The following is a 25730-nucleotide window of genomic DNA, read 5'->3' on the forward strand; positions in this document are numbered from 1 at the left end:
CTCAGACACTAGCATTTTATATAGCTAACCCCGCGCTCCTTACAACTGTCTGGCAACGATGATGCTGAGATTCCGCGATTCCGTGGGGATTGCGCAACCACGACTTTCAGGGTCCATACGGCAGTGCCTGTCCCCTTCCATCCCTGCGATAAGAGCACGTGGAAAAAGCAACGGGCCGGCGCGGGCCTGGCGGCGTCCGGCGCGCGCCGGGGCGGTTGCACAAAACGTGGCGGCGACCACAAGCGAAGCAAGACAAAAGACGGGACTAACGGTTGAAAGCTGTGCGAGGCAGAGCAACGCAGAACAGGCAGCGGCGTGGCACAGCTAGGCTCAGCATCGGACTGGGCAGCGGTGCATAACACAGATAAGGCGGGACTTGGTCGCAGAGCCAAGGCCGCAACAGTAAGCACGCGCGAGCAGGAGGGACGCGCGGGCGGGCGGGGCGGGAAGATGGAGAGGCAGCCGGAGTCGCTGAGGTCCGCGAACCAGTTCTCGGCGTCGTCGTCGCCAACCTCGGTGGAGTCGATCGGGACGGCGATGAAGGCGCTGGGCGAGCGGCGGAGCCTGGTGGAGCGGGGCTCATATATTGAGGACCTGGAGGACGAACGCGTGCTGCTGAACCGCACGCTGAGCGGGCGGCGGCGCGTGGCGCGGCGGGCGACGAGCGTGCAGCAGAAGCATGCACGCATCTTCGCGGCGGAGGAGCAGGGGGAGAACGCGCGCGGCGCGGAGGCCGCGCCGGTGCGGCGGCGGTCGTCGCAGTTCCTGAACGACGGGGCGATGAAGGCGTCCGAGTCGGCGACCGCGGAGCTCAAGAAGATGCGGGAGTCGCTTTTGATCAAGCGGGAGATGAAGCGCAAGCAACGCCATCTTCTCGACGACGACCGGGTGCTGGTGGGCAACAAGGTGAGCGAGGGACACGTCAACTTCATCATCGCGTACAACATGCTCACGGGCATCCGCGTCGCGGTCTCCCGCTGCTCGGGCCTTATGAAGCCGTTGAGCCAGCGGGACTTTCACCAGACGAAGAAGCTAGCATTCGACTATCATGGCAACGAGCTCACGCCCAGCTCACAGTATGCCTTCAAATTCAAAGACTACTGCCCGGAGGTATTTAGGGAGTTGAGGGCACGGTTTGGACTGGATCCGGCTGACTACTTGATGTCCTTGACCTCGAAATATATTCTCAGCGAGCTAAATTCGCCTGGCAAGTCCGGTTCCTTTTTCTACTTTTCGCGCGACTACAAATACATTATCAAAACGATCCACCACTCCGAGCATAAGCATTTGCGACATGTGTTGCATGATTACTATGAGCATGTAAAAGCCAATCCTGACACTCTTATATGTCAGTTTTATGGCTTGCATAGGGTGAAGATGCCCATCTCCTTCAAAAACAAGGTCAAAAATAGACGGATCTACTTCATCGTAATGAATAACCTATTTCCACCGCACTTGGAGATGCATACTACTTTTGATTTGAAAGGATCTACCTTGGGCCGCTATACAAAAGTGTCGAAGGAAGACGAGGACGCCCGGCCTGTCTTGAAGGACTTGAATTGGTTGGAACAACATATGAACATCCAGTTCGGCCCCCACAAGGGCCGTGTCTTCTTGAACCAGTTAAAGAAGGACGTCGACTTCCTATCCCGATTGAACATTATGGATTACTCCTTATTGTTGGGCATCCATGATATTAACCTAGCGGCAGCAAACAGCGAAGACATACATGCCATGATACCAGAATCGTCAGCGAAACATGCCCTCACTTCTGCGTTCCCAGCTAATTCTAACTCTAATATTAATATTAATAACGTCATTACGAACGCCTCGAATAACCACTTTTTCCAGCGTGACGAAGGCGGCATCAGGGCTTCAGATGCAGAAAACAAAGATCTCAACATCATCTATTACATTGGTATCATTGACTGTCTAACAAACTACTCTCTTTTGAAAAAGCTAGAAACATTCTGGAGGGGTCTTAGCCACGACTTATACGCTGTGAGCGCCGTCCCCCCCAATGACTACGGCCTGCGTTTTTATAAATTTATAGAGGACTCCGTTACTCAGGGCAAGACCGGCCATCGAGACTGACCCAGCATCGAACAGCTTGGGCCACTTTTACGCAAGATCAACTAAAAGTTATCACTACTCCGTATTTTTGGTCATAGTAATAGTGCATATATCTAAATAGCAACTTCACGGAACTTTTTGTACGGAACTTTCTCCGCAGGGTCCTCGTAGCAACGGCATACGCACCTCTGCCCTTAACGCTTGACGTTGGACGTTATCCTCGTCAACGTCTGCAACCCCTATTTTTACTCTTCAGGGGAACTAATGCGAGTCGTAGGCTCCCAGCGCGCAAGGATGCGCGATGCCGGTTGATTGAAGCAAAATGTATAAACTATATAATATATACCTGATAGTGCGCGAATGGTTCTTGCTGGAAGATAGTTGGACCGTACGATCAAGATGAACCAAGGTTACGGCTACAACGACAAAAGCGGGCGCGGCTACGGCCAGGGCTACGGCCAGGGCTACAGCCAGGGCTACGACCAGAACACCTACCCAGACGCCCATGGCCGTGGGGGTTATGGTCAGTCAGGATATGGTCGTGGCGGCTACGGCGGCGGCTACGGCGGCGGCTACGGCGGCGGCGGCTACTACAGCGGGCAACAGCAGCCTATCTACCACCAACAACCCCCCAGAAACGATGGTGACACATGTTGTAAGATGTGTTGCAGCGTGCTACTCTGCTGTACTCTCTACAGAGTCTTCTGCGGGTAGCTGGCTACCCCTTCACGACATTTCTAATATAGGTATCTATAGTAATTTTTACATTTATTTTCAGGGCAGTGGGGGCGGCGCCCACTGTCACCAGTTACAAGATTTCGAAGCCCAAAGGTGGCTTCAACGACCAACTTCTGTGCAGAGAAAAGAAGCCGCGACTCTCACGCAGAACATTAGGCTTCTATGCGGCGCTCTCTAACTGCGTACGGCACCGGATTGATAGTGTATTTAAAAATAGACTTCCAACGCTTCTGAGCGGGGGCGTTACCTAGGCAAACGGCCATGTACAAGATATATTGCCAGGAGCTTCTGCAGTACGCCTATCTGGCTGGGGCTACATGTGCAACGTGGGGCAATTAATCCAACAATGGGAAATTACATGGCTTAGCCCCACTGTTCAAGTGCCTCAACCAACTGGAGGGCCACAGTGGCTACACAAGTTGGGCAGGAGTTCCACAGCTGTCCGGACGGCCAGGTGCAATCACCTGACCACGTGGTTAATGCTGTCGGCGATAAGAAAATGATCCGCACCGATCGTGTCATTAACATGCGTTTATACGGCACCGTAACGCTGCGGGCATCGCCCGGCAAGTGTCAACTAGTTCCGCCGTGACGCTCAACAGCATTACAGATGCGCGGGTAGATTGACCAATGGCCTGTAGATGCACATAGTAGAACATATCGCTCTATCTCCGGTGCCATATCTGTTACGTCGGAACAAAAGACTCCGCACAGAGCGCACATCGTTCATCAGAGCAATGACACTGGTAGTCATACGATCACAGCAGTGGATCTGTATTAGAAGATAACATTTAGCATTACCCTCCTATGGCGGATAATACAAGTAAGAGCTGCGCGAAGCCTGCGGTGTTTCACGCTCTCGGCATAATGCGTCGCAGCTACCGACTACAGAGCACCAGTGCATAGGACAGCCCGGCGTTATGTGCATTTGCTCTCCCTTTTTACTACGACTTAGTTGAACTTCCACACACCTCGTTACAAGGGGTACTCCACCTACTGGGAGTTTTGGAATGCCGAAGTTGGAACGGTGGACTGTCAGCATGGGATTCCACAAAAGAGTCGCATCTAGCGGATTGACCTGTACATCGACTCTTGGTGCTACTCCTAAGCACATTGCGCAGCACTTACCGCAGTTAGAGCGTTCTCGGTAGCTGCCAGCGCACAGTGGCCGTTGCAATAGCGCTGCGACAATAATGATTAGGTAAGACCAATCTACCTCTTGCCCAAATATATTACTGTTGGGTGTTGTTATTCCTATTCCTATGGTGGAGCAATGGCGATACAAATGGAGATGCCATAGGGCGGCAAAAACAGACTACTCAGCAGATCCACCCGTAACTGATTGATTGCGGTGCCCACTATTATCCTTGGGTCATCCGTCGGCTTTTCTGTTGCGCCTACGAAGAAGCAAGTGCAACAAGCACAAGGAAGCATGCTTACTCAGAGAGAGCCATGAAGCTTGGAAGTTACCATTCCATAGCGGGGCATGCGTTCTCACCAAGCGTTGAATAAGGGACGCACGCAGGCCTGCCAAAAAATGCCTTGCATATCCGCAGCTGTGCGGAGGGAAGAGCCATGCTCTTCGAGTCAACAACTTATCCGCGGATATCGCCTTAGGAAGAAGGCCGTGTCTCCGTTTCCATGGGCAAGATTCTGCAAATTCCGTGTCATAGCCTGGAACAGTCCTTACCTACGGACTATTTCTACCCCGCGTTAGGTAGAAATAATATAGTACGGAAAGCATACGAGAATATTGGATAATAGAGCACGGACGACGGAGTACACGTATCCACTTTATACCGTAGATCCATCTGGCATACCTTTATGCTGTATGACGAGGTGTCCTTTTCCACGGCAGAAATCCCCTTTGCCTTTTGAGTTGCAGTGTCGGTCACCCTGTCAGAAAATGCTCGTGTAGCTCAGTGGTTAGAGCTTCGTGCTTATAGTGGCATTCGGATTTCCGAAGCTCACTGTGCAGATAGCACAGCGATGCGCCTTCGGGCGAAAAGCAACGCGACCGTCGTGGGTTCGAACCCCACCTCGAGCACTTTCTCTTTTTGCCCCCAGGAAAGATTTATATCCGGGTAAGAGGCATGTGTTTCCCTGCTCCAAGTGAACGGCCTCCATCGGAAGCAGTTATCACCAGAATCACTAACGCGCGCATCCCACGCTAATACTGAACCCGGTGGTGAGATGGCAGGAAAGAAGCAGAGAGCCAAGGGCCAGTCTGGAAACGCGAATAGTGCCGGTAAAAGGAATGAAGTGGTGCAGGATGAGAGGTTGCAAGCTGTGGTGTTGACGGACTCGTTTGAGACCCGGTTTATGCCACTGACATATGAGATGCCGCGGTGCTTGATGCCATTGGCAAATGTGCCGCTGATAGAGTATACGCTCGAGTTTCTGGCCAAGGCTGGTGTACATGAGGTGTACCTGATTTGTACTTCCCACGCAGAGCAGGTACAGGAATACATCGACAACTCGAAGTGGAACTTGCCGTGGTCGCCATTCAAGGTCTCGACTATCTTGGCTCTTGAGGCGCGGTCTGTGGGGGATGCTATGCGAGATCTGGACAACCGTGGGCTCATAACTGGTGATTTCATTCTTGTCAGCGGAGACCTAGTGACCAACATGGAGTTTGACAGGGCCTTAGAGGCGCACCGTGCCAGACGTGCGGAGGACAAAGAGCATATCGTAACGATGTGCTTGAGTACAGCAACACAGTCGCACAGAACGAGATCATGCGAGCCGGCAGTCTTCATGCTGGATAAATCCAACGACAGATGTCTGTACTACCAGGACATCCCGTTGGCCTCTTCCAAGAGGAAGACAGCAGTAGATATTGACCCAGAGCTGCTAGAAGGCGTTGAAGAGTTTAAGCTGCGCAATGATCTGATTGACTGCCACATCGACATTTGTTCGCCTCTTGTCCCGGCAATTTTCCAGGAGAATTTTGACTACCAGTACCTGCGTAGAGATTTTGTGAAAGGTGTTCTGTCCAGCGATCTGCTAAAGAAGCACATCTATGCATATATCACGAAGGAATATGCGGCAAGGGTAGAAAGCTGGCAGACGTACGATGCCATATCTCAGGACTTTTTGGCCAGGTGGTGCTACCCTCTGGTCCTGGACAGCAACTTACTGGAAGATCAGACATACTCGTACGAGTCCAAGCACGTTTACAAAGAGAAAGACGTTATACTGGCGCAGTCATGCAAGATTGGCAAGTGCACTGCAATCGGCTCTGGTTCTACCATCGGCGAGGGGACCTTTATTGAAAACTCGGTGATCGGCCGCAACTGCCAGATTGGCGCCAATGTCAAAATCATCAACAGTTATATCTGGGAAAATAGCATCATCGGCGACAACAGCGTCCTCAACCACTCCATTGTAGCAGCCGGGGCAAAGCTCGGCTCCGCCGTGACGCTGGAAGATGGCTGCGTCATCGGCTTCAACGTCGTCGTGGCCTCGAGCAAGACCATCCCCAGCGGCACCAGGATTTCCGCCGCGCCCATCACCGTGTCTTCGATGTCGGTGCCCACGCCGTCGTACAGCAGCGACGAGGATAGCGACGAGGACAGCGGTCTGCACCCCGCCACCAGGTCCAAGTCCACTGCAAAGGCTGTGCAGCTGGTGGGCGAGAGCGGCGTCGGCTACATCTACGAGAGCGATGACTCGGACGACTCGGAGGAAACCGACGACTGCGACGGCGCAGGAGCAAACACGCTCTGCACCCGCATGGACGAGCTCTATCTGTCCGACTCGTCCATCTATTCCGCCTCCAAGACCAAGAAGCGCAGAACCCTCTCCACCGCTAGCTACTACACCGACTGGGAGGACGGCTCCGACGCCTCAGAGGAGGAGGAGGACTTCGAGAAGGAGGCCATCGCCACCGTCGAACGTGCCATGGAGCACAACCACGACATCGACACCGCCCTGCTCGAGCTCAACACCCTGCGCATGTCGCTCAACGTCACCTACCACGAGGTACGCGCCGCCACCGTCTCCGCCATGCTCAAGCGCGTCTACCACTTCATCGCCACGCAGACCCTCGGCCCCAAGGACGCCGTCGCCAAGGTCTTCGCTCACTGGGGCCCGCTCTTCCGCCGCCAAGCCTTCACCGCGGCCGAGTACGTCGACCTTATGGACGTCATCCTCCACCGTGTCGTCTCCATGCGCTTCGACCGCCCGGACTTCATCCTCTTCTGCGTCTATAGCTGTCTCTACGACAGCGACATCCTCGACGAGGACGTAGTATACCAGTGGTGGGCCGCCGCCGCCGCCGACCCCGCCCACGCTGACGTCAAGACCCTGACCGCTAAGTGGGTCGACTGGCTGCAGACCGCCGACGAGGAGTCGGGCGACGACTCGGGCGACGACTCCGATGAGTAACCGCTGTATACTACATAGCCGTTCGCCGACCGCCATTACCCGGCTTCCAGAAGAAGAAACGGTACACATCGATCACCATCGCCTGGTTTTAATCTTTCAAATCCTTCAGGGAGAGAATATTATGAAACAGCTCTCCAAGCAGTCAAGACAAAGAAAAGAAACAATTCTTGATTCTGTATCCTATATTTGAATCAAGATCTCCTGTGAATAAGTTTACATAGTTTGTTCAACTGAGCCTTTTGTTGCCCATTCGAGAGAAAAAAAAACGTGGAAGAGAAGCAACGCAGTTTTGTCGTTTGTTTCATTCAGAGCAGTAGAGTGTTGTTTCCGAGAGCTGGTCGAAGTTTGCTATTAAAGGCGACTGAGATTGATTGGCGAGCTGGTACATAGCGGACAGCGGCGCAGACTTCAGATTTTGAGGTCGCAGGGATTTTCGGCAGGAGAAACTAGAGTGCAAAGCAGGCAGCTGCACACAGGAAGTAGCAATGCAGACATTGAAGTGCGTGGTCGTTGGGGACGGAGCTGTCGGCAAGACATGCTTGCTCATCTCGTACACGACCAACCAGTTTCCGGCGGACTACGTGCCCACGGTGTTCGACAACTACGCGGTGACAGTGATGATCGGGGACGAGCCGTACACGTTGGGCTTGTTCGACACTGCCGGGCAGGAGGACTACGACAGGTTGCGGCCGTTGTCGTACCCGTCGACGGACGTGTTTCTCGTGTGCTTCAGCGTGGTTTCACCGCCGTCGTTCGAGAACGTCAAGGAGAAGTGGTTCCCCGAGGTACATCACCACTGCCCGGGCGTACCCTGCTTGATTGTCGGCACCCAGATAGATCTCAGAGAGAACAAAATGGTCATTGAGAAGCTACAGAGACAGCGGCTCCGCCCCATCACCCCCGAGCAGGGCGAGAAGTTCGCGCGCGAGCTCCGCGCCGTCAAGTACGTGGAGTGCTCGGCCTTGACCCAGCGCGGCTTGAAGAACGTCTTTGACGAGGCAATTGTCGCCGCCCTCGAACCGCCGGTCATCAAGAAGAGCAAGAAGTGCACCATCTTGTGATGGCTTTTGGATACTTAAGTACTAAAGACACATAGGTCAATGATTCATGTTTTTCTATTGTATCACGCCACCGGCCTGCTCGCGCCCACAGCGTGACCCCGACCAAGTGCCAGCTCTAGCGCCAGGACCCGCGCGAGACCTTGCGCCGCGACACCGCTTGCGCTGCTGCATCGCCTTATCACTGCTATATCTGTCTTTGCGCCCTGCCCAAAAATCGGCAATTTTGGCTCTGCACAAAATTTGTGGATAGAGCAGCAAAGACACCGGAAGAGTCAGCCGTCGCAGACTCTTGCCGCCAAGACGTATATACGGTTGGATATCAATAGTGCGATCACGTGGCCACTGCGCACGTGACGATACATAGTCATTATGAACGAAAATGGCTTGCAAAGAAGAGACCGGGTAACTGGTGGGCACGGTACTTGAGCGCCCTAAGGTGGCAAACCGATAACAACAAGAGCATCGAAGCTAAAGCAGGATGGCTCAAGTGTTCAACAACCAGCGTTCGGATACCCTGTTTCTGGGCGGCGAGAAGGTGTCTGGAGATGACATCCGCAACCAGAATGTGCTTGCGGCGCTGGCAGTGGCCAATGTGGTGAAGTCGTCGCTGGGCCCGGTGGGGCTGGACAAGATGCTGGTGGACGACATCGGGGACTTCACGGTGACGAACGACGGGGCGACGATCCTGTCGCTGCTGGACGTGCAGCACCCTGCGGGCAAGATCCTGGTAGAGCTGGCGCAGCAGCAGGACCGCGAGATCGGCGATGGCACGACGAGCGTGGTGATCATCGCGGCAGAGCTGCTGAAGCGCGCGAACGAGCTGGTCAAGAACAAGATCCACCCGACGACGATTATCACAGGGTTCCGGGTGGCGCTGCGGGAGGCGCTGCGCTACATTGAAGACGTGCTATCGCAGCCAGTGGACGCCCTGGCGCGCGAGACGATGGTGAACATCGCGAAGACCAGTATGTCGTCCAAGATCATTGGCTCCGACTCGGAGTTCTTTAGCTCCATGGTGGTGGATGCGCTGCTGGCCGTCAAGACGCAGAACGGCCGCGGTGAGGTAAAGTACCCGGTCAAGGCGGTGAACATACTGAAGGCGCACGGTAAATCCGCGTGCGAGTCCGTGCTCGTGCAGGGCTACGCCCTAAACTGTACTGTTGCATCGCAGGCCATGCCCCGTAAACTGACGGGCAGTGTGAAGATCGCGTGTCTTGATATCAACCTGCAGAAGGCACGCATGGCGATGGGTGTTCAGATCAATGTCGACGATCCGGACCAGCTGGAGGAGATCCGGAAGCGGGAGGTTGGAATAGTGTTGGAGCGTGTCAAGAAAATTATTGACGCCGGGGCCCAGGTTGTGCTCACAACTAAGGGTATCGACGACCTATGCCTGAAAGCGTTTGTCGAGGCCAACGTTATGGCAGTCCGCCGTTGTCAGAAGGAGGATTTGCGCAGGATAGCTCGCGCCACAGGCGCTGTGCTCATCAGCTCAATGTCGAACTTGGAGGGCGATGAGACCTTCGAGCCAAGCTATCTCGGCACCTGTAGCGAGGTCGTGCAGGCGAAGTTCTCCGACGACGAGTGTATCTTGATTAAGGGCACTGCCAAGCATTCTTCTTCCTCCATCATCTTGCGTGGACCAAACGACTACTCTCTGGACGAAATGGAGCGCTCGCTGCACGACTCGCTCTGCGTGGTGAAGAGAACCCTCGAGAGTGGGCATGTGGTGGCTGGCGGCGGCTGTGTCGAGGCGGCCCTCAACATATATCTAGACAACTTTGCCACCACCGTCGGCTCGCGCGAGCAGCTGGCAATCGCCGAGTTTGCCGCCGCGATGTTGGTCATCCCAAAGACATTGGCCGTCAATGCAGCCAAGGACTCCAGCGACCTCGTTGCCAAGCTGCGTTCGTACCATGCAGCCAGCCAGCAGGCCAAACCGGACGACCTCAAGAAGCGCAAGTACCGCAACTACGGGCTCGACCTTATCCGCGGGAAGGTCGTCGACGAGGTGGGAGCCGGCGTGTTGGAACCCACCATCAGCAAGAAAAAGTCTTTGAAGTCCGCCCTCGAAGCTTGCATTGCCATTCTTAGAATTGACACAATGATTACGGTCGATCCAGAACCTCCAAAGGAGGATCCCCACGCTCACTGATTCGGAATATATATGTACATATCGTTTCTACCATTCGGCCTTTTGGCTTTGAACTTCTGAAATTCCTCCGTAGTAGCATACGACGCACGAAGCGGCTCTTCCTGCGTCCTCACGGGCGTTCACACAGCTCGTTATACAACGCGCATTCGTATTTACCTTAGCGGATCTTCTGGAGAGGAGATCCACCAATCGAATTTCAATTTATCTTTGTCAGCCTATTCCTGTTAAACTTCGGTGGTAATCGTTTAATAAATCGTATGAGATCGAATTTTCGGATAAACGATATCTTCAAGCTGACCGCAAGAACGAACTTCCCATCGTGGCACATATCTCACGGTCTAAGTGTCAGTTACCTTCATCGGTATTCGAACCGGTGAGTTTTTCTTGCAGTACAGGCTCATAATCTTTACCTTGAGTTTGTTTAGGTTGCGCAAGCTGCTGAGGTGATACAGCTGGGGCATTAAAAGCAAAGAATTTGGCACAACAAGCTCAACAGGGCGGGAGTGAATAAGTCCCGGAGGATATAATTTGGGATCCAGAGGAACGGAGGTGTCAAAGCGGCGCTACGGTCATAGTAGCCTGGAATGCTGAGCGTCAGAGAGCAGGTAGCGGAGAAACTACATTTGACATCGCGCAAGAGGAACTGTATACTAGGCAAGAACTCTGACATGGCGCTCGAAATGCAAGAGAATGCGGGGAGAAACATGCACTCGCAGTATTCCCCACGAGATAGCGACAGGCCCCGGAAGCGGATCGAGAAGGTGATCGAGTTAATTGAGGTCGATGGAAAGAAGGTGAGCAAAACAGCAACTGGGAAGCGTAAATTCCACAACAAATCCAAGAACGGCTGTGACAACTGCAAGCGCCGACGCGTAAAATGCGATGAAGGTAAGCCTGGCTGCCAAAAATGCCTTAAAATGCGACTGAGTTGCGTGTATACCCCGGCCAAGCCTCGGAAAAAGAAGGACAGGGACGTGGAGACTGTGATCAAGTATGTGACACGAGGTAATGATGAGAAGGATGACGGGGACGTAGACACTGTTATCAAGTATGTGACTCGCGGTAATGACGAGAAGGATGATAGTAGAGATGAGCTGGGCCAGCAGGATAATCAGAATGCACCGCTTGCCGCAAACCTGGCTGTTTCAGGTAGCCAGATAGAGGGCGCTGTTCCACAGACTTCGCCGTCTGTTACGCCCGATGCGTCGCTGTTACCGCCTCTCTTTGTTGGGCAGAACTCGCAACAGTTACAGCAGCAATTGATGCAACAGCCGCATTTGCTTCCCCAGTTAATGACATTATCGAATTCAGAAAGATTCGCCACTTTCGAACTGCCCAACAGTCCCATACCATTACAAGCAACCGCCATGAACACCACTAACAGTATTAATTCGGTGTTTACTAATACGAGATTTGCTTCGAATCTTCTGCAACAGATATCCCAGTCTCCAGACCAGGCAGACTTGAGCTCATCAGTATCAAAAAATGGGATAAACCTCAAGCAGTTTGGAGGCCCTTTCCCGTCAGCTGGAATTGGAGGAGTCACGTATGACTTCCAAGAATTAATTGGAATAAAGGCGATGACCACGAAAGAACCTGAAGTGACTTCCCAGCAACAACAGATAAGCAACGTTGTTACGGGGAACACCTCTATGCTCTCTAAACAACCGCTGGTTCAGTGTTCTTCGCTTGAGCAGCAGCATTCGAGGGCTTCCGGTAGGAGCACGCAACACCAACCAAGACAAGCACAGCAGCGACACTCCGGCTCGCAACCTGACCATCAACACCGCCACCAACAACTTCAGCAGTCACATATGCCCCAGCTGCAAGATGTTCAAATCCAACAAACTGCTGCGCAGCAGAGCCCCTCCATACCTGTGCAAGATTCGCTGTCTCAGCGAGGACAGTCATCCGCGACGGCCGTTTTATCAAGTCTTGGCAGTAATGGCGGATCTGCCAACATGATGGACAACCCAACCATCTCGCCCATTGTTCTTCCAATGTCTCCGATGTCAAAGGCAAGTGAGTCCGTCCTCGTAAACAACACATCTTCAACAGGCGTTGGAGACGTATCCAACTCTGCGTCACGAGCAGCAGCGGGCGCCAAGACACAGCAGAACACTTCCACACGCAGGGATTCTATTTCCGCATCAGATAACCAACTATCCGAGGATACTGACGGACAGATGTGTACCTCTGATGGCTGCGGTATTCTATCATTTAGCAAGATTATTGAATTCACCCAGAACAGCACGTTGAATTTGGTTGATCTACGGCTTTTCCACCACTATTGTACCAAGGTATGGCCGACGATAATCTCAGCAGGTATCAGTGAACAGCATATCTGGTCTGAGCATATACCAGAACTGGCTTTCAGATATCCATTTCTCATGCATGCTCTCCTGGCTTTTAGCGCCACCCATCTTTCCCGGACAGAGGTCGGCCTTGAGCCATTCGTTGCATGCCATCGTTTGGAATCTCTCAAATTGCTGCGCGAAGCAGTGCTGCAAATATGTGAAGAAAACACAGACGCGTTGGTCGCCAGCGCACTGATACTAATCATGGACTCGCTTGCCAACGCAGCGTCTCCCAACCCCGCCATATCCAGCGCCGCTATCTCCCCCTCTGCGTGGATTTTCCACGTCAAGGGCGCCGCCACCATACTCACGGCCGTCTGGCCGCTGACCCCGACATCAAGGTTCTACAATCTCATCAATGTTGATCTTAGCGACCTAGGGGACATCATCAACAGCGACAATGGCACGGTAAGCGAGCTCGTCTGCTTCGACAACAGCATTTCTGATCTTTATCCCGTGGAGATCGACTCTCCCTATCTGATAACCCTGGCCTACCTGGACAAGTTACACAAAGAGAAGGACCGTTCGGGCTTTATACTCCGTGTATTTGCTTTTCCAGCTCTGCTGGATAAGACCTTCCTTGCTTTGCTGATGACCGGCGATCTCGGTGCCATGCGCATCATGCGTAGCTATTACAAATTGCTGCGCGGTTACGCCACGGAAATGAAGGATCGCGTCTGGTTCCTAGAGGGGATGACACAGGTGCTACCGCAAGATGTAGACGAGTACAGTGGGGGTGGCGGCATGCATATGATGCTAGACTTCCTCGGTGGAGGCTTACCTTCGATGACTACCACCAACTTCACCGAGTTCGTATATAATGAGTAATGGTTACGCTAGGCACGTTTTTAGAAAATGTCATATTTTAGACACGGGCGCCTTAAATCATCGAATAATCTGGAAGCTAAGCGTTAGCGCTTTTATACTTGACGAAGAGTGATCAGACAAGTAAACTACAGCACCCAAGCGCAAGCATGGTGGTACACAATCCTAACAACTGGCACTGGGTCGATAAGAACTGCATTGACTGGGCCAAGAAGCATTTTGCAGAGAAACTGGCCGGATTGTCAAGCGGAAATAAAACTGATGGCGAATATGCAGAGATTGCAGCTGTAAACAGCGTGGAAGGCGACTGCGAAGTCAATCAGCGTAAGGGCAAGGTGATCTCGCTGTTTGACCTGCGGGTTGTGCTCTCCGTGCGCGGGCATGTTGCGGACGGCACGGACTGGGAGGGCTCGATCACCATACCGGAGGTTGCTTTCGACTCTGCTGAGGACGACTACCAGTTCGAGATCTCCATATACCAGGAGACCAGCAAGCTGGCACCAGCACGGCCGCTGGTGCGCGAGAAGCTGGTGCCACAGCTTCGCGCTGCGTTTGCGGTGTTTGGTAAGGAGCTGCTGCAAGCACACGGCAAGGACATACAGGTGCCGCAGGACCAGGTGCGCTCATCCTTCACGAAGGCCAACCAGGAGTCCTCCTTTGTTGGCACGGACGCTACGGCCGCCGCTCCTGGGGCGCGCATGGCCTCAGCGCCCGCAGCCTCGGCGCCTCGTGCGACCGCCGCTCCCGCCTACGCGAAGGCGGCTGTCAGCAACACTACCTCCATACACATTGAGCCTACGTTCAACGTCGCAGCTGCCGACCTATTCCACACACTATTGGACAAGCAGCGCATCACTGCGTGGTCACGTTCGCACATCCAGGCCGACCGCAATGGTCCCGAGCTGGCTGTCGGAGAGACCGCACGCATGTTCGGGGGCAACGTCACTTCGACGCTGCTTGAGGCTCACGAGCCAGAGCGCCTTGTATTTAACTGGCGTCTTGCAGACTGGAGTCCAGCACAGGTGAGCAAGCTCGCGATTACGTTCCACGAAAGCCCAGAGTTCCACGAAACCAAGATGGTTGTTTCTTGGAGCGGCATCCCGATTGGCGAAGAGGAAAAGGTCAAGGCCAACTTTGAGGAGATGTATGTTCGCGCCATCAAACTTACGTTTGGTTTTGGCTCCGTCTTATAATCTCTCGACACCTGGTCTCGAGGTTAAGATAACAACTTGGCAATATATATAAAGATCACATTTATGAGCTACCTAGGCTAATTGATAGGCATATATCAACCGCTAATAGATGCGGTCAGCTACTCCGTACCTATAACGGCCCTCCCGTTGCTCGGCGATGAGCTCTGTCACTCACATCTAGATCACGTGACGAATCGCCATCAACGGATACAACTCTTGATGGAGGGTGGCGAACCTAAAGACAGCTGCATACCCCAAGAACCGCGGAGTAATTACAATCGCTGAGCCAAGATGAGTGCTGCAGGGTATGATAGGCATATTACGATCTTCTCGCCCGAGGGGCGGCTGTACCAGGTCGAGTATGCATTCAAGGCAACGAATCAGACCAACATCAATTCCGTGGCGATCCGCGGGAAGTCATGCACGGTCCTAGTGAACCAAAAGAAGGTGCCAGACAAGCTACTGGAGCCATCGACAGTGACTTATTTGTTCCCGATTGCGAAACATATTGGGATGTGCGCGACGGGCCCGATTGCCGACGCACGCAATGTGGCTGTCCGGTGCAGAGCCATGGCGGCCGAATTCCGGTACGAGTATGGCTATGACATGCCGGTGCATGTGCTTGCCAAGCGCTTTGCCAACCTATCGCAGACGTACACGCAACGAGCATACATGCGGCCGCTGGGAGTGGTGCTTACGTTCATTTCCGTGGACGAGGAGGAGGGGCCATCCATCTTCAAATGCGACCCTGCAGGCTACTACACCGGCTACAAGGCCACTGCCACGGGACCCAAGCAGCAGGAGCTAATCACAGCGCTAGAGAAGCATTTTAAAAAATTGCAGAAGGACCGCCTGGACGAGGACAGCTGGGAGAAGGTTGTCGAGTTCGCCATTGGCCAGATGATCAACTCGCTAGGGACCGACTTCTCCAGCAAGGATCTGGAAATAGGAGTGGCGGTGGCAGGGAAGTTTTTCGTGCTGAGCCAGGACCAGGTCGAGGAGCGGCTGGTCGCAATTGCTGAGCAGGACTAGTCCCGCGATATACGCCTACGTATGCGATAGATCCAATATTACAACATGTACTTCAGTCCGCGCAGGGCCAAAACAGTTCCGGCGATAATGTTACATAGTGTTCTTACCCAGCTAGCCGCAGAGGACAGCTAGCCTTTCATACACATGTGGTTAGAAAACTCGGTGAATCTGCGCGGCCCGCTGAAGCGCTTCTTACATAGCTTGCACAGAACCACCTTTTTTATATGAGACTCCCCGGCCTTCTTGATCGTCGTATTCACGATGGGCGGCGTGCCAGCGGAAGGCGTCGCGCTGCTGCTGGGCGTCTGCACCTTGGTTGATGAGGAGGACCCCGGCGTCCCCAGCAGTCCTGGCATCGGTACGGGCGCCTTCACCGCAAGCGGCATCGGCGACTCCGCTGCCACCTCTGCAGACCCTATCGGAATCCGCCCCACGTTCACGTATTTCCCGTACGAATCCAACGGGCCCTCGCACTCCAGCACCTTGTGCAAGTAGTGCGCAAAGTCCGTGCTGGAGAGCGACTCGAGCTGGTGCCGCGGCACATAGCCTCCGAGAAGCGTGTGCTGCAACGTGTAGTATCCCGGGTGTTTCGCGGCCTCCTCCGCATCCCGCGCCGCTAGCTGCCCAAGGTACGAGTGCATCGGAAGCCTCTTACGTGTCTCCCATTCGCTGCGCTCTAGGTTGTCCCGCATCTCCCGCGCATCCACCTCCTGCTGTGTGAGCTCCATAAGCTGTTCTCGCGTGAATGAGACCTTGTCCGACGCCTCGAAGCACGAGAGGTCTGATATGACGCTGTAGTAGCTGCGTGTTTCCGACATCTTCAGTTTGTCCGCTGGTCACGTACTGCGGCCTGCTTCTGCCGATGCTGAGTAACTGTGCTGTTGCGATAGTATAGCAATACTTGGACTGGCCCCTTTGCCAAACCTTTCTGTCCTTTGTCCGGTAGTGGTTCTGGCTGGCAGTGCGGAACAACCTTGTGGCGAGGCTCATTTTTTGTAAGAATCCACCATCGCCAGGTGAACTCACAAGTCTGTTACCCTGCGAGGCCCACAGCAGCGGCTGTGGCAGCTGTAGAGCGTAGGACGGGCGGCGGGCCGTCTAGAGCGGCGGGCATACCGGCAGGCGCTTTCGACGGGGTCGATAGCAGGTCTGCGCGTTGGCCAGTCGGCTAGAGATGCGTTCAGCTATAGAGAAATATATAGTATGCACAGGAGGCTGAGACACCGCACTAAATTAAAAGACATATGGGATGAATATCCATGGGCACAGCTTGCAGTACCTGTCCCAATCAGCGCCGTACTTGCGTTTGCACTTAATGTTGTCGCGGTTCGCCCTGTGGCAGAGCACCACGAAGAAGAAGACAGGGAAGAACCATGGGAACGGGCTGGAGAAGCCGCAGCAGAGAGCCCAGACCAGCGACTGGACCCAGTCGGCAGTGTAGTGGATCTTGCGCGCGTAGCGGTACCAGCCGTCGACCAGGAGCACGGAGCCGTTCTTGGTGGTGATGTACTGAGGGTTTTGCAGGATCTGGCGGGGCAGGTACGGGAAGGTGCGGCGGATGGAGGTGTCGCCGGCCAAGTGCTTGCGGAAGGCGTTCTTCTGGGCGTTGGTGGTGTCGAAGAAGTAGTACGCGCCCAGCAGCGCGACCAAGAGGGTGACGTTGTACGCGGGCGACCAGGCGTACTCGGCGGGCGCGCGGCGGTCCAAGAACAGCGTGCAGTGGCAGTAGGTGAACGGCACACCGGCGATGTTCCAGAAGATGAGCATGAAGCCGAACTTCTCGTACGCCATGTCCCATGTGGGCACGATGAGCTCCTCGCCCTTGGCACACGCGTTGGCGTATAGCCAGTGCGCGAGCAGCACGATGGCCAGCTGCGGCGACAGACGGCCATAGAGCTCCACCTGGCGCAGCGAAGCGCCCAGGCTCAGCAGGAACAGCATGAACCAGGGCAGCCGCACCTCGAAGAACATCTTGAGGTCCAGAATGCCCCACCGCGGGTTGAGCGGCGCGCCCATGAACATGTCGTACAAGTGGTTACCCGTCATGCGGTAGTAGTCGTGGCTCACAAATAATGTCCACAGGTACAGGCCAATCGAGAATGCAAACCCGCTCACGATCGAGCACGTCATGAACTCGCCGAAGCGGTCCAGCAGGATGTACAGCGGCACGACGCCGCCAAAGTGGAGCCCCAGCACCACCACCAGCGTCATGTAGAAACTCCACAGCGCGTTGCAGAAGTACGGCAGCTGCTTGCCCTTGAGGTGCGTCAGCGGCTGTCCCTTGGTCCACACGCCCGGCAGCGTGTAGTAGAACACCACCTGCATCGCCCAGAACGCGCAGAACAGCGCCCATGTACTCAGCCGCGGCGTCGCGTCGGCCGCCACATGCAGCAGCAGCTCCCGCACGAACTCCCAGGCACCCTGCCCTGCTGCTGGCCACGCCGGCAGTCCGCCGTAGTGCTCCACGCTCACCCACATGTAGTACATAATTGCCGGGAACCCCAGGCACATGCCCAGAACCCCTGCCGGGCCCCCGAACTCGTACTCAATCTCCTCTGGCTTCAAATACCGCCCCGTGGGCAGCCCGACCTTGGTCTTGGCATTTTCCGGCTTTTCTGACATTTTACTGCTACACACGCCCTGTTGCACCTATCACAGCACTCACAGGTCGCCACACCATACCGTTATATATTAGAAGCCGGGGTCGTCCGCCAAAATTCGGTGACCGCGCCTTTATGACGCAGATATGCCCTCCTGGCAGACCCTGGCCCGGCCGGCAGCCGCTAGCATTCCGAAACCAGCGTCTCCGCGGCAGCCGCTAAGCTTCCGAGCTCCAGCTCGCGGCGCCAATATCAGCTGACTAATGGTCACGGGACCTCGTTATTTGACATGCACGTGACTTTGGAAGGCGGCGGAACATTCGTGCAGGCAACGCGTTGCCGAGCTATACGAGCTGCCAGCTTCGCGTACTCCGGAACAGTTCCGGTCCGAATTCGGCCGAGATTCCCTTATTATGTAATGTACATATGTAAGCGGTCATTCGAGCTGTATAATGCTCGTGATGCGTCTGCCGTGGGGGGTGTTCCGAATCGGACCCACGAGCGCGGGTTTCAGCAGGTCGGTGAGGCGGGTGTAGAGGAAGGAATTGGCTGCCTTGGACACGTCGAGGGCTGTCTGGAGGACATAGTTGCCGAAGCCGTCGTGGAGCAGCTGCTCGACACCGGGCTGGCCGCCGGTGGCGAGCAGCTCGGATATCATGAGCTCTGCGACCGCGGAGGTGCGCAGGATCTTTTCGACGACGTTGGAGCCGAACTTGTGGAGGGAGAGCTCGATGACGCGGGGTTTGAGGGTGTCGACGATCTTGGTGGTGTAGGTGGGAGGGGGCAGCTCGGCCTCCTTGGTCAGGATGTACTGGACAACGTAGTTGCCGAAGGGGTCGAGGGTGAGGGCGTCGACGTTGGCGAGGACCTGGGCGCAGAGCTGGTCGCGCTGCTGGTCGCTGCCGTAGTCCAGGCAACGCTGCAGGACGCAGCAGCCGTGGCGGTGAGTGGCGATTTTGACGCAGTCTGCGCAGGCGGCGTCGAAGATGAATTGGGAGTCGGCCGAGCTGAACTTCTGGAGGCACTTCTGGACGACGTGGTTGCCGTTGAGGTCCTTGCTTAGCTGCACGACGGAATTCTTGAGCGAGGCGATGATGATGCGGGACTCCTCCTCCGTGCTGATGCACTCGACGAGCTTCTGCAGCGCGCGCGTGCCGTGCGGGTCAAGCGCAATGGACACGAATTGGTCTGCGGAAGACTTGACGAGGGTGATCCTCTGCTCCGCGCTGACGCGCTCAACGAGCTTCTGGATTAGGTAGTTGCCGAAGGAGTCGGTCATGAGCTCCACCACGTAGGGCTTTGTTTCCTCGAATATCGACGTGGCGGCGTCAGGCCCTGCTACATCGAGCTGGCGCTGCAGAAAGCGGCAGCCATGCTGGTCCTTGCACAGCGAGTAGAGTTTCCCGATGTAGTCCTCTAGTTTTGCGTCTGCGTAGCGGGCGGCATCATCAGCGCGGTTATGGTGATGGTGGTTGTGGTGGTGATGGTGGTTTCCATTTCGATACTTGTGGTTATCGCCAGTTCCGGCCCCACCATGGCTCGACTGATGCCCGCCCGTGTGGCCACGTTTTCCGCTGTGGTTGTTGCGAGACCTAGGCCCGTTCAAGTAGTGAGGGCTGGCGCTGGGTCCACCCATTATTTGGGGATGTGGCACGAGGTGTGCTGGAAATGGGTGATTGCCGTGTGGAGGGTACATCCAGCCGTTGGTTCCATCAATAGGCGTTGATGAGCCGTTTCCGTTCGGAGGCGGAATGCCCTTTCCTTGCTGGCTCGTGGCCAGCGGGGAGGTCCCGGGTACCGGCGAAAATGGCGACGTAAACCCATATCCTGGGAACGGCGATGGCAGGCCGTAGTTTGGGCCCGGTCCAGAGGGCGGCGGGTGGCCAGGCAGCACCGGGTTCGGTTGCAGCAATGGCCCGCCATATGGATATGCGGCTTGCGGGTAGCCCGGATTGTTGAACTCGCCCTCCTTTGCCTCGCCCTCAACCGTCTTTTCTTCAGTGGGGCCAGAAGAGCCCGACATCGCGGCCGGCGGGGCAGACGTCACGTTCAATAGCTCTGGGTTAGGTATAGTAGCAAACGTTTGGCGCCTGTGGGCCACACCTGGTTCGTGAACACTGCGCGGCAACTGATCGTCCTCCTGTAGCGAGGCGCCAGCCACTGAGCCAACGGGCGCAATGCCTGTTTTGCCTGCGGCCACCTCGGCAAAGGGATACCCGTGTATGAACTGATAGTCCTGGCTGGCAGACCACAGCGGCTCCGGCACAACCTCGAGACCCGAGGTCTGCGGCGGAGTCGGAACTATGGAGTTGCCGAAGTCGCCCGCTGCACTCGAGTCTAGCGGCAGGATCGGCCCATCGCCTGGGGGGAAGAACCCGTTGTGGTGCGGAATATGCATCAGCGGATACGGCAAAAACGGGTTCATCATCTGCGGGTGGGGCGGAGGCGGAAACAGCCCGTTGGGCTGGAGGGGCATGCTGCTAGGCCCCGCCGTGGCAGCAGCGCCCACGTCCTTCCGCTCAGCCGAAGGCGCAGCCTCCTTCGGGTCCTCCAGGTCGTCCAGGTGCAATTGATCCAGCGCCGCGTTGATCGTCTCCGGCACCTCGGATGCCTGCGGCTCGTCCACAATCGGAACGCGTGCCATCTCTCTTCTCGTCGCCGTTACTAATATACAGGCTTTTTGTCCCAGCTACACACCTGTGGCAAAAGCAGAACCCAATAATACTAATGTACAAGCCTATCAACCGCGGCCTTAACTCTTAAACCAAAACTGACTAAAATACACTTCAAAACTGAACTCTAATGTACAATGGGAGGGCTAGTGGCGCAATTAGCTGTGCAAACCTAAAGAACACAGACGGAGGGAGCAACGCCGGTATTTCTCTTTAGCGGATTACTGAGACGTCGCACTAGTCAATCGTATCAAATGTGAGAGGAGTTTTAGCTGTCTGCTAGACCGAGCCCAAGTTCCTAATATTGGAAGGAATTCTCAGCGGAGCCAGCAGGTCCTGCGCCCGCTCTCCATGCGGGCTGAAAATTTTTCACCGAACCGGAGGTCATCTCCTTAGAGAGATGCATATCCTTCGGCACGGATGAGCTCCGGGATGCAGAGTCCGTGGCTAGCGCTGGCAGGGGGCACTGCGGGCGGGCAAAGCCTCCGAATGCCCAGCGCGAGGAATGCTGTCCTTTGCAAGTAGCGTGGCTGTGGTAGCCGAAGTAGATAAAGTAGTGCGTGTGTGTGTGTGAATTACTGCGATACACCAATGTTTATATATGGAAGTCATAAGTACGGAAACTCAAGCTTCACTACCAATGGACGGACGAGCTAGGCGTGTCTGGGCAAGCGCGAAGAACAGCGATGTCGTTGTGTGTGTGTGTTGTACGACAGCGCAGCGCGCAGGCAGACAGCGTCCAGTGCCCGCAACATGTGGAAATTAACAGGAAATGTCACGGAAGATCTGAATCTCGGAGTGGAAATTCTATCAAGCCCATTAAAAATTAGAAATTAGGATATCAAACAAAAAAACGAGGCGAGGAACAAAAAATCAATTCTCCTTCTCGTGCTGAGTCGATACTCTCTGCATGGCCACCAAGAAGTCCTCGACGGATCTGCCAGAAGGCTTTTCCCTGAGCGGCTTACCGTTCATGAAGCGGTCAAAGGACTTGGAAGTGAACATCAAATAGTAGGCGCCGCCCATGATGCAGAAGACACCGAAAGAGAAGATCCAGACTCTGACGACAGTGACGATGTGGGTACGTGGTCTCAAGACACCAGCGTCAACGACGTTTTTCTCGTGCAGCCAGCCGAAGACACAGAAGAGAGTGGCGATGACGTCGACGATGAAGACGGCGCCGGATAGCTGCCACGATGGAATGGAGGACCAGAAAGGACCCGAGGCTCTGGTGATGAAGATCAGCCAGTTCTCGGTCAAGGAGATCTCCAAGAACATAATGTGGTCAATAGCACCGTAGTTCTGGATGATACCACCCTTCTTCATGAACATGGTCGTCAAGGTGATCCAACTGCCGATGGCCAACAGGATACCCATGACAATGGACATACCCCATAGTCTAGGTAGGTTCCATTTGACAGGCTGTGGGTCGTATGGCGCGTTGTCGTAGGCGATGGCCAAGGTGGCGACGTCGGCGAAGATGGCGATGAAAACAACCAAGTGGACGTTTAGAGACTGGTTCAAGATCGCGATCCATAGACCCAGGAAGATTTCCAAGTGCAAAGACAAAGCGATACGGTAGACAACGTAGGAGTACATTCTGTGGAAAATCTGTCTGGAAGTCTTCAATGCATCAATGATGGCAGACAAACCAGGAGCCAAGAACACAATGTCAGCAGCAGATCTGGCGGCATCGGTAGCGCCTTCAACAGCAATACCAGTGTCAGCCTTCTTCAAGGAAGGAGCATCGTTGACACCGTCACCAGTCATCGCAACCAAGTAGCCTCTCTGCTGCAAAATCTCAACGACATTGTACTTGTGCTGTGGGAAAACCTCAGCAAAACCATCAGCGTTCTCCACGAAGTCAGCCAGCTCGGAACCAGGCATGTCACCGCCGCCACCAAGACCTAGACGTTCAGCGTTATAGATGTTGGTACCCAAGCCCAATTGTCTACAGGTTTCCTTAGCAATACCGACGGCATCACCAGTCAACATCTTAACTCTCAAACCCAAGTGTCTAGCCTCGTTAACGGTTTGGGCAGTGTCATCTCTTGGAGGGTCCATGCATGGCATGACACCCAAGATTTCCCAGTGGCCCTCGCCTCTCTTTCTAGCAACACCTAGAGCTCTGTAACCTCTAGAAGCCAATTCAGCAACCTTGTTCTCGTAGTTCTCCTTAACGTCCTCTGGAATCAAGTGGTTCTCCTCGACAGTCTTCAAGACAAACAATGGAGCACCCTTAACACAGACGATTCTCTCGCCCTCTGGGGACTCGACAATAGCAGTGACCTTCTTAGAGACAGGGTCGAATGGGTGGAACTCCAAAACCTTGTACTTGGTCAAAGCAGCCTTGGCTCTTGGGTAGTTGATCAAAGACTTCAAGAAGGCCTTGTCGATAGCGTCCAAACCCTTCTTCTTTCTGGAAGCAGCCAAGCACGCGGTCAACATCAAGTCATCAGCCTCGACGCCCTCGACAGTGTATGGCTCGTGCAGAGACAACTTGTTCTTAGTCAAGGTACCGGTCTTGTCGGAACACAAGATCTCAACACCAGCCAAAGACTCAATGGCAGAAAGCTTCTGGACGATAGCCTTCTTCTTCGCCAAGTATGCAGCACCAACAGCCATGGTGGTGGTGACGACAGCTGGCAGACCAACTGGCACACCAACAACGGTGATGGCCAAAGTGTATCTTAGGATGGTAACAATGTCAATACTTCTGTAGAAGCATGCCACATAAACAACAAGCAAAGTCAAGATAACCAAAATCAAAAGAATCGTACCGATACCGTTCAACACTTCGGTGAAGTGACCAGAGCCAGCGGAGGCCTTGTTGACCAGAGCGGCAGCTCTACCGACAAAGGTGCTGTCACCGGTGGCAGTCACGATCATGAAGCCCTCGCCTCTCTTGACGGTCGAGGAGGAGAAGGTGGCGTCACCGTATCTCTTGTCAACAGCCAGGGACTCACCGGTGATGGCGGACTGGTCGATCTGCACGAAGCAGCCCTCAGTCACAATACGACCGTCGGCAGGGATGATAACACCGTCCTCCAACTGCAGGATGTCACCAGGGACAACCTCGTTGGCAGGGATCTCGACCAAGGAGCCGTCTCTGATCACAACGGCAGAGTTGGCAAGGGTCTTCTTTAGCTCCTCGACAATGGAGCCGGCCTGGAACTCCTGAATGAAACCAACCGCGGCGTTCAATAGCAGCAGCGCACAGATAATACCGAAGTCAATCCACTCCTCCAGACCAGCGGCCAAGATGGCCGCGGCCTCCATGACAAACTGGATGGGCCCCACGAAGAACATCACGAACTTGAGGATCATCGACTCGTTCGCCTCGGACATCTGGTTCAGCCCGTACTTCTTGCGCCGCCGCGACACCTCGTCGCTGGTCAGCCCATACGACGGGTCGGTCTGCAGCAGCTCCTCCGGCACCGGCCGCGCAGACCCCGGTGCCAGGTCCTCATCCTCGTCCTCCTCGTCCAGACCTTGGTTTGACTGCAGGTCCTCGATCAGCTGGTCGATGTCCTCCTCCTCGTCGTCCGACATCACCGGTTTGACCACCTCCTCCCTCTTAGGCTCCATTACTGCGCCTGACATGATGATACTGGCTTCTGCTTATCTGCAAACGGCCCTTGCTGCCCTGCTGAATTATATCTGCGCGGAGACAACAAACGTCAAACAACCTCAGAGACTGTATACCACTACCAGCAAACCACTCTGTAGAACAGCGGGTATATATAGTATAACTAGCTCTTGGCTACTCTATCAAAACAGTATATAATAATAGAACACCTCCATTGCTCGACCTTTCGCTATTTTCCGCAAACTTTTATACTCAAATTTTTTTTTACATCATCATTCCCATTCAAACTTGTTGTCGAGAGCTGCTTTTTTTTTCTTTTCGAAGACTTGCCCGTCCTCGCAGGTGTCTGGCTCTGTCCGGGCACTCACCCCCGGCTGCTAGGATCTCCGTCCGCGGGTCTCGCGCGGATTCCACGGCCGGGATCTCCCGCGCTGCGCTTCTGTGGTGCACACCGCAACGCTTCTCCCCAACGCGCACGGCGGCCCAATGCGCACACAGCGTCCGCACGGTGCGCGCGGCAGCGACCGCAGCCGTATCGGGGTGCGCAAAAGCAGCTATCAGCAAAATGCCGCAGCTCGCGGTAGCAGCGCGGTCTCTGCGGCACGGCGCTGATTGGTTGCAGCTATCACTGCGTAATCTCGAGCCCCACGGGTCGGGGTGCCATGCCATAGACGCGCGCTCGGAATTGCCTGCGGGCAGAACGTTGGAGCGCGCTGCCCAGTCGGGCAAGCGCGATGCCGCATGCAGAAAAAAATAAACACGTGGGCGCCTACACAGGCCTGCGCGGGGCAAATGACGTGCGTGCGGCATTCTGAATCTGCGCCGCGGCAAAAATGGACGAAACCGGAATCGAACCGATGACCTCTTCCTTGCAAGGGAAGCGCGCTACCAACTGCGCCATACGCCCCACTTCTGGTGGGCCCAGAGGGCCCTGCCGTGGTGTGCCACGCGCTGGTCACGTGCACACGTGACCCACCCGCCCGACCGGCGGCGCCGGTGACGTGATGCCCCGGCGGAGCCGAGAACTCATCGCCGCCAAGGATAGC

The 25730-nt window shown here is 54.9% G+C and overlaps 13 protein-coding genes and 2 non-coding genes across 15 annotated transcripts; 9 read left to right on the forward strand and 6 right to left on the reverse strand.

Annotated features, from left to right (window-relative positions):
* Window positions 1-450: 450 nt before the first annotated feature.
* MSS4 (1-phosphatidylinositol-4-phosphate 5-kinase) lies at window positions 451-2094 on the forward strand (the record flags this gene model as incomplete). The annotated part of the gene is made up of 1 exon (NM_211633.1): window positions 451-2094. The coding sequence occupies one exon, from the start codon at window positions 451-453 to the stop codon at window positions 2092-2094; it is 1644 nt and encodes a 547-aa protein (NP_986571.1).
* Window positions 2095-2472: 378 nt separating this feature from the next.
* Window positions 2473-2787, forward strand: AGOS_AGL095W (AGL095Wp; the record flags this gene model as incomplete). The annotated part of the gene is made up of 1 exon (NM_001355360.1): window positions 2473-2787. The coding sequence occupies one exon, from the start codon at window positions 2473-2475 to the stop codon at window positions 2785-2787; it is 315 nt and encodes a 104-aa protein (NP_001342229.1).
* Window positions 2788-4719: 1932 nt separating this feature from the next.
* AGOS_t0178 lies at window positions 4720-4858 on the forward strand. The gene is made up of 2 exons: window positions 4720-4756; window positions 4823-4858. It is a non-coding gene; the product is annotated as a tRNA-Ile (tRNA).
* A 146-nt stretch (window positions 4859-5004) lies between these two features.
* GCD6 (translation initiation factor eIF2B catalytic subunit epsilon) lies at window positions 5005-7200 on the forward strand (the record flags this gene model as incomplete). Its single annotated transcript, NM_211634.1, has 1 exon — window positions 5005-7200. The coding sequence occupies one exon, from the start codon at window positions 5005-5007 to the stop codon at window positions 7198-7200; it is 2196 nt and encodes a 731-aa protein (NP_986572.1).
* Window positions 7201-7685: 485 nt separating this feature from the next.
* Window positions 7686-8261, forward strand: CDC42 (Rho family GTPase CDC42; the record flags this gene model as incomplete). Its single annotated transcript, NM_211635.1, has 1 exon — window positions 7686-8261. One exon carries the CDS (start codon window positions 7686-7688, stop codon window positions 8259-8261), a length of 576 nt encoding a protein of 191 aa, NP_986573.1.
* Window positions 8262-8739: 478 nt separating this feature from the next.
* On the forward strand, window positions 8740-10416 carry TCP1 (chaperonin-containing T-complex alpha subunit TCP1; the record flags this gene model as incomplete). The annotated part of the gene is made up of 1 exon (NM_211636.2): window positions 8740-10416. One exon carries the CDS (start codon window positions 8740-8742, stop codon window positions 10414-10416), a length of 1677 nt encoding a protein of 558 aa, NP_986574.2.
* Window positions 10417-11000: 584 nt separating this feature from the next.
* UPC2 (Upc2p) lies at window positions 11001-13601 on the forward strand (the record flags this gene model as incomplete). Its single annotated transcript, NM_211637.1, has 1 exon — window positions 11001-13601. The coding sequence occupies one exon, from the start codon at window positions 11001-11003 to the stop codon at window positions 13599-13601; it is 2601 nt and encodes an 866-aa protein (NP_986575.1).
* A 146-nt stretch (window positions 13602-13747) lies between these two features.
* Window positions 13748-14791, forward strand: AHA1 (Aha1p; the record flags this gene model as incomplete). The annotated part of the gene is made up of 1 exon (NM_211638.1): window positions 13748-14791. One exon carries the CDS (start codon window positions 13748-13750, stop codon window positions 14789-14791), a length of 1044 nt encoding a protein of 347 aa, NP_986576.1.
* Window positions 14792-15082: 291 nt separating this feature from the next.
* On the forward strand, window positions 15083-15823 carry SCL1 (proteasome core particle subunit alpha 1; the record flags this gene model as incomplete). The annotated part of the gene is made up of 1 exon (NM_211639.1): window positions 15083-15823. One exon carries the CDS (start codon window positions 15083-15085, stop codon window positions 15821-15823), a length of 741 nt encoding a protein of 246 aa, NP_986577.1.
* Window positions 15824-15951: 128 nt separating this feature from the next.
* Window positions 15952-16641, reverse strand: LDB7 (Ldb7p; the record flags this gene model as incomplete). Its single annotated transcript, NM_211640.1, has 1 exon — window positions 15952-16641. The coding sequence occupies one exon, from the start codon at window positions 16639-16641 to the stop codon at window positions 15952-15954; it is 690 nt and encodes a 229-aa protein (NP_986578.1).
* Window positions 16642-17056: 415 nt separating this feature from the next.
* On the reverse strand, window positions 17057-18445 carry ERG4 (delta(24(24(1)))-sterol reductase; the record flags this gene model as incomplete). Its single annotated transcript, NM_211641.2, has 1 exon — window positions 17057-18445. The coding sequence occupies one exon, from the start codon at window positions 18443-18445 to the stop codon at window positions 17057-17059; it is 1389 nt and encodes a 462-aa protein (NP_986579.1).
* Window positions 18446-18859: 414 nt separating this feature from the next.
* PUF4 (Puf4p) lies at window positions 18860-21067 on the reverse strand (the record flags this gene model as incomplete). Its single annotated transcript, NM_211642.2, has 1 exon — window positions 18860-21067. One exon carries the CDS (start codon window positions 21065-21067, stop codon window positions 18860-18862), a length of 2208 nt encoding a protein of 735 aa, NP_986580.2.
* Window positions 21068-21968: 901 nt separating this feature from the next.
* On the reverse strand, window positions 21969-24698 carry PMA1 (H(+)-exporting P2-type ATPase PMA1; the record flags this gene model as incomplete). The annotated part of the gene is made up of 1 exon (NM_211643.1): window positions 21969-24698. The coding sequence occupies one exon, from the start codon at window positions 24696-24698 to the stop codon at window positions 21969-21971; it is 2730 nt and encodes a 909-aa protein (NP_986581.1).
* A 268-nt stretch (window positions 24699-24966) lies between these two features.
* AGOS_AGL084C (AGL084Cp) lies at window positions 24967-25494 on the reverse strand (the record flags this gene model as incomplete). The annotated part of the gene is made up of 1 exon (NM_211644.1): window positions 24967-25494. The coding sequence occupies one exon, from the start codon at window positions 25492-25494 to the stop codon at window positions 24967-24969; it is 528 nt and encodes a 175-aa protein (NP_986582.1).
* A 24-nt stretch (window positions 25495-25518) lies between these two features.
* On the reverse strand, window positions 25519-25591 carry AGOS_t0179. Its single transcript has one exon. It is a non-coding gene; the product is annotated as a tRNA-Ala (tRNA).
* Between the last annotated feature and the right edge of the window lie 139 nt (window positions 25592-25730).

The sequence above is a fragment of the Eremothecium gossypii genome, chromosome VII, assembly GCF_000091025.4.
Source record: "Eremothecium gossypii ATCC 10895 chromosome VII, complete sequence".
NCBI lineage: Eukaryota > Fungi > Ascomycota > Saccharomycetes > Saccharomycetales > Saccharomycetaceae > Eremothecium > Eremothecium gossypii.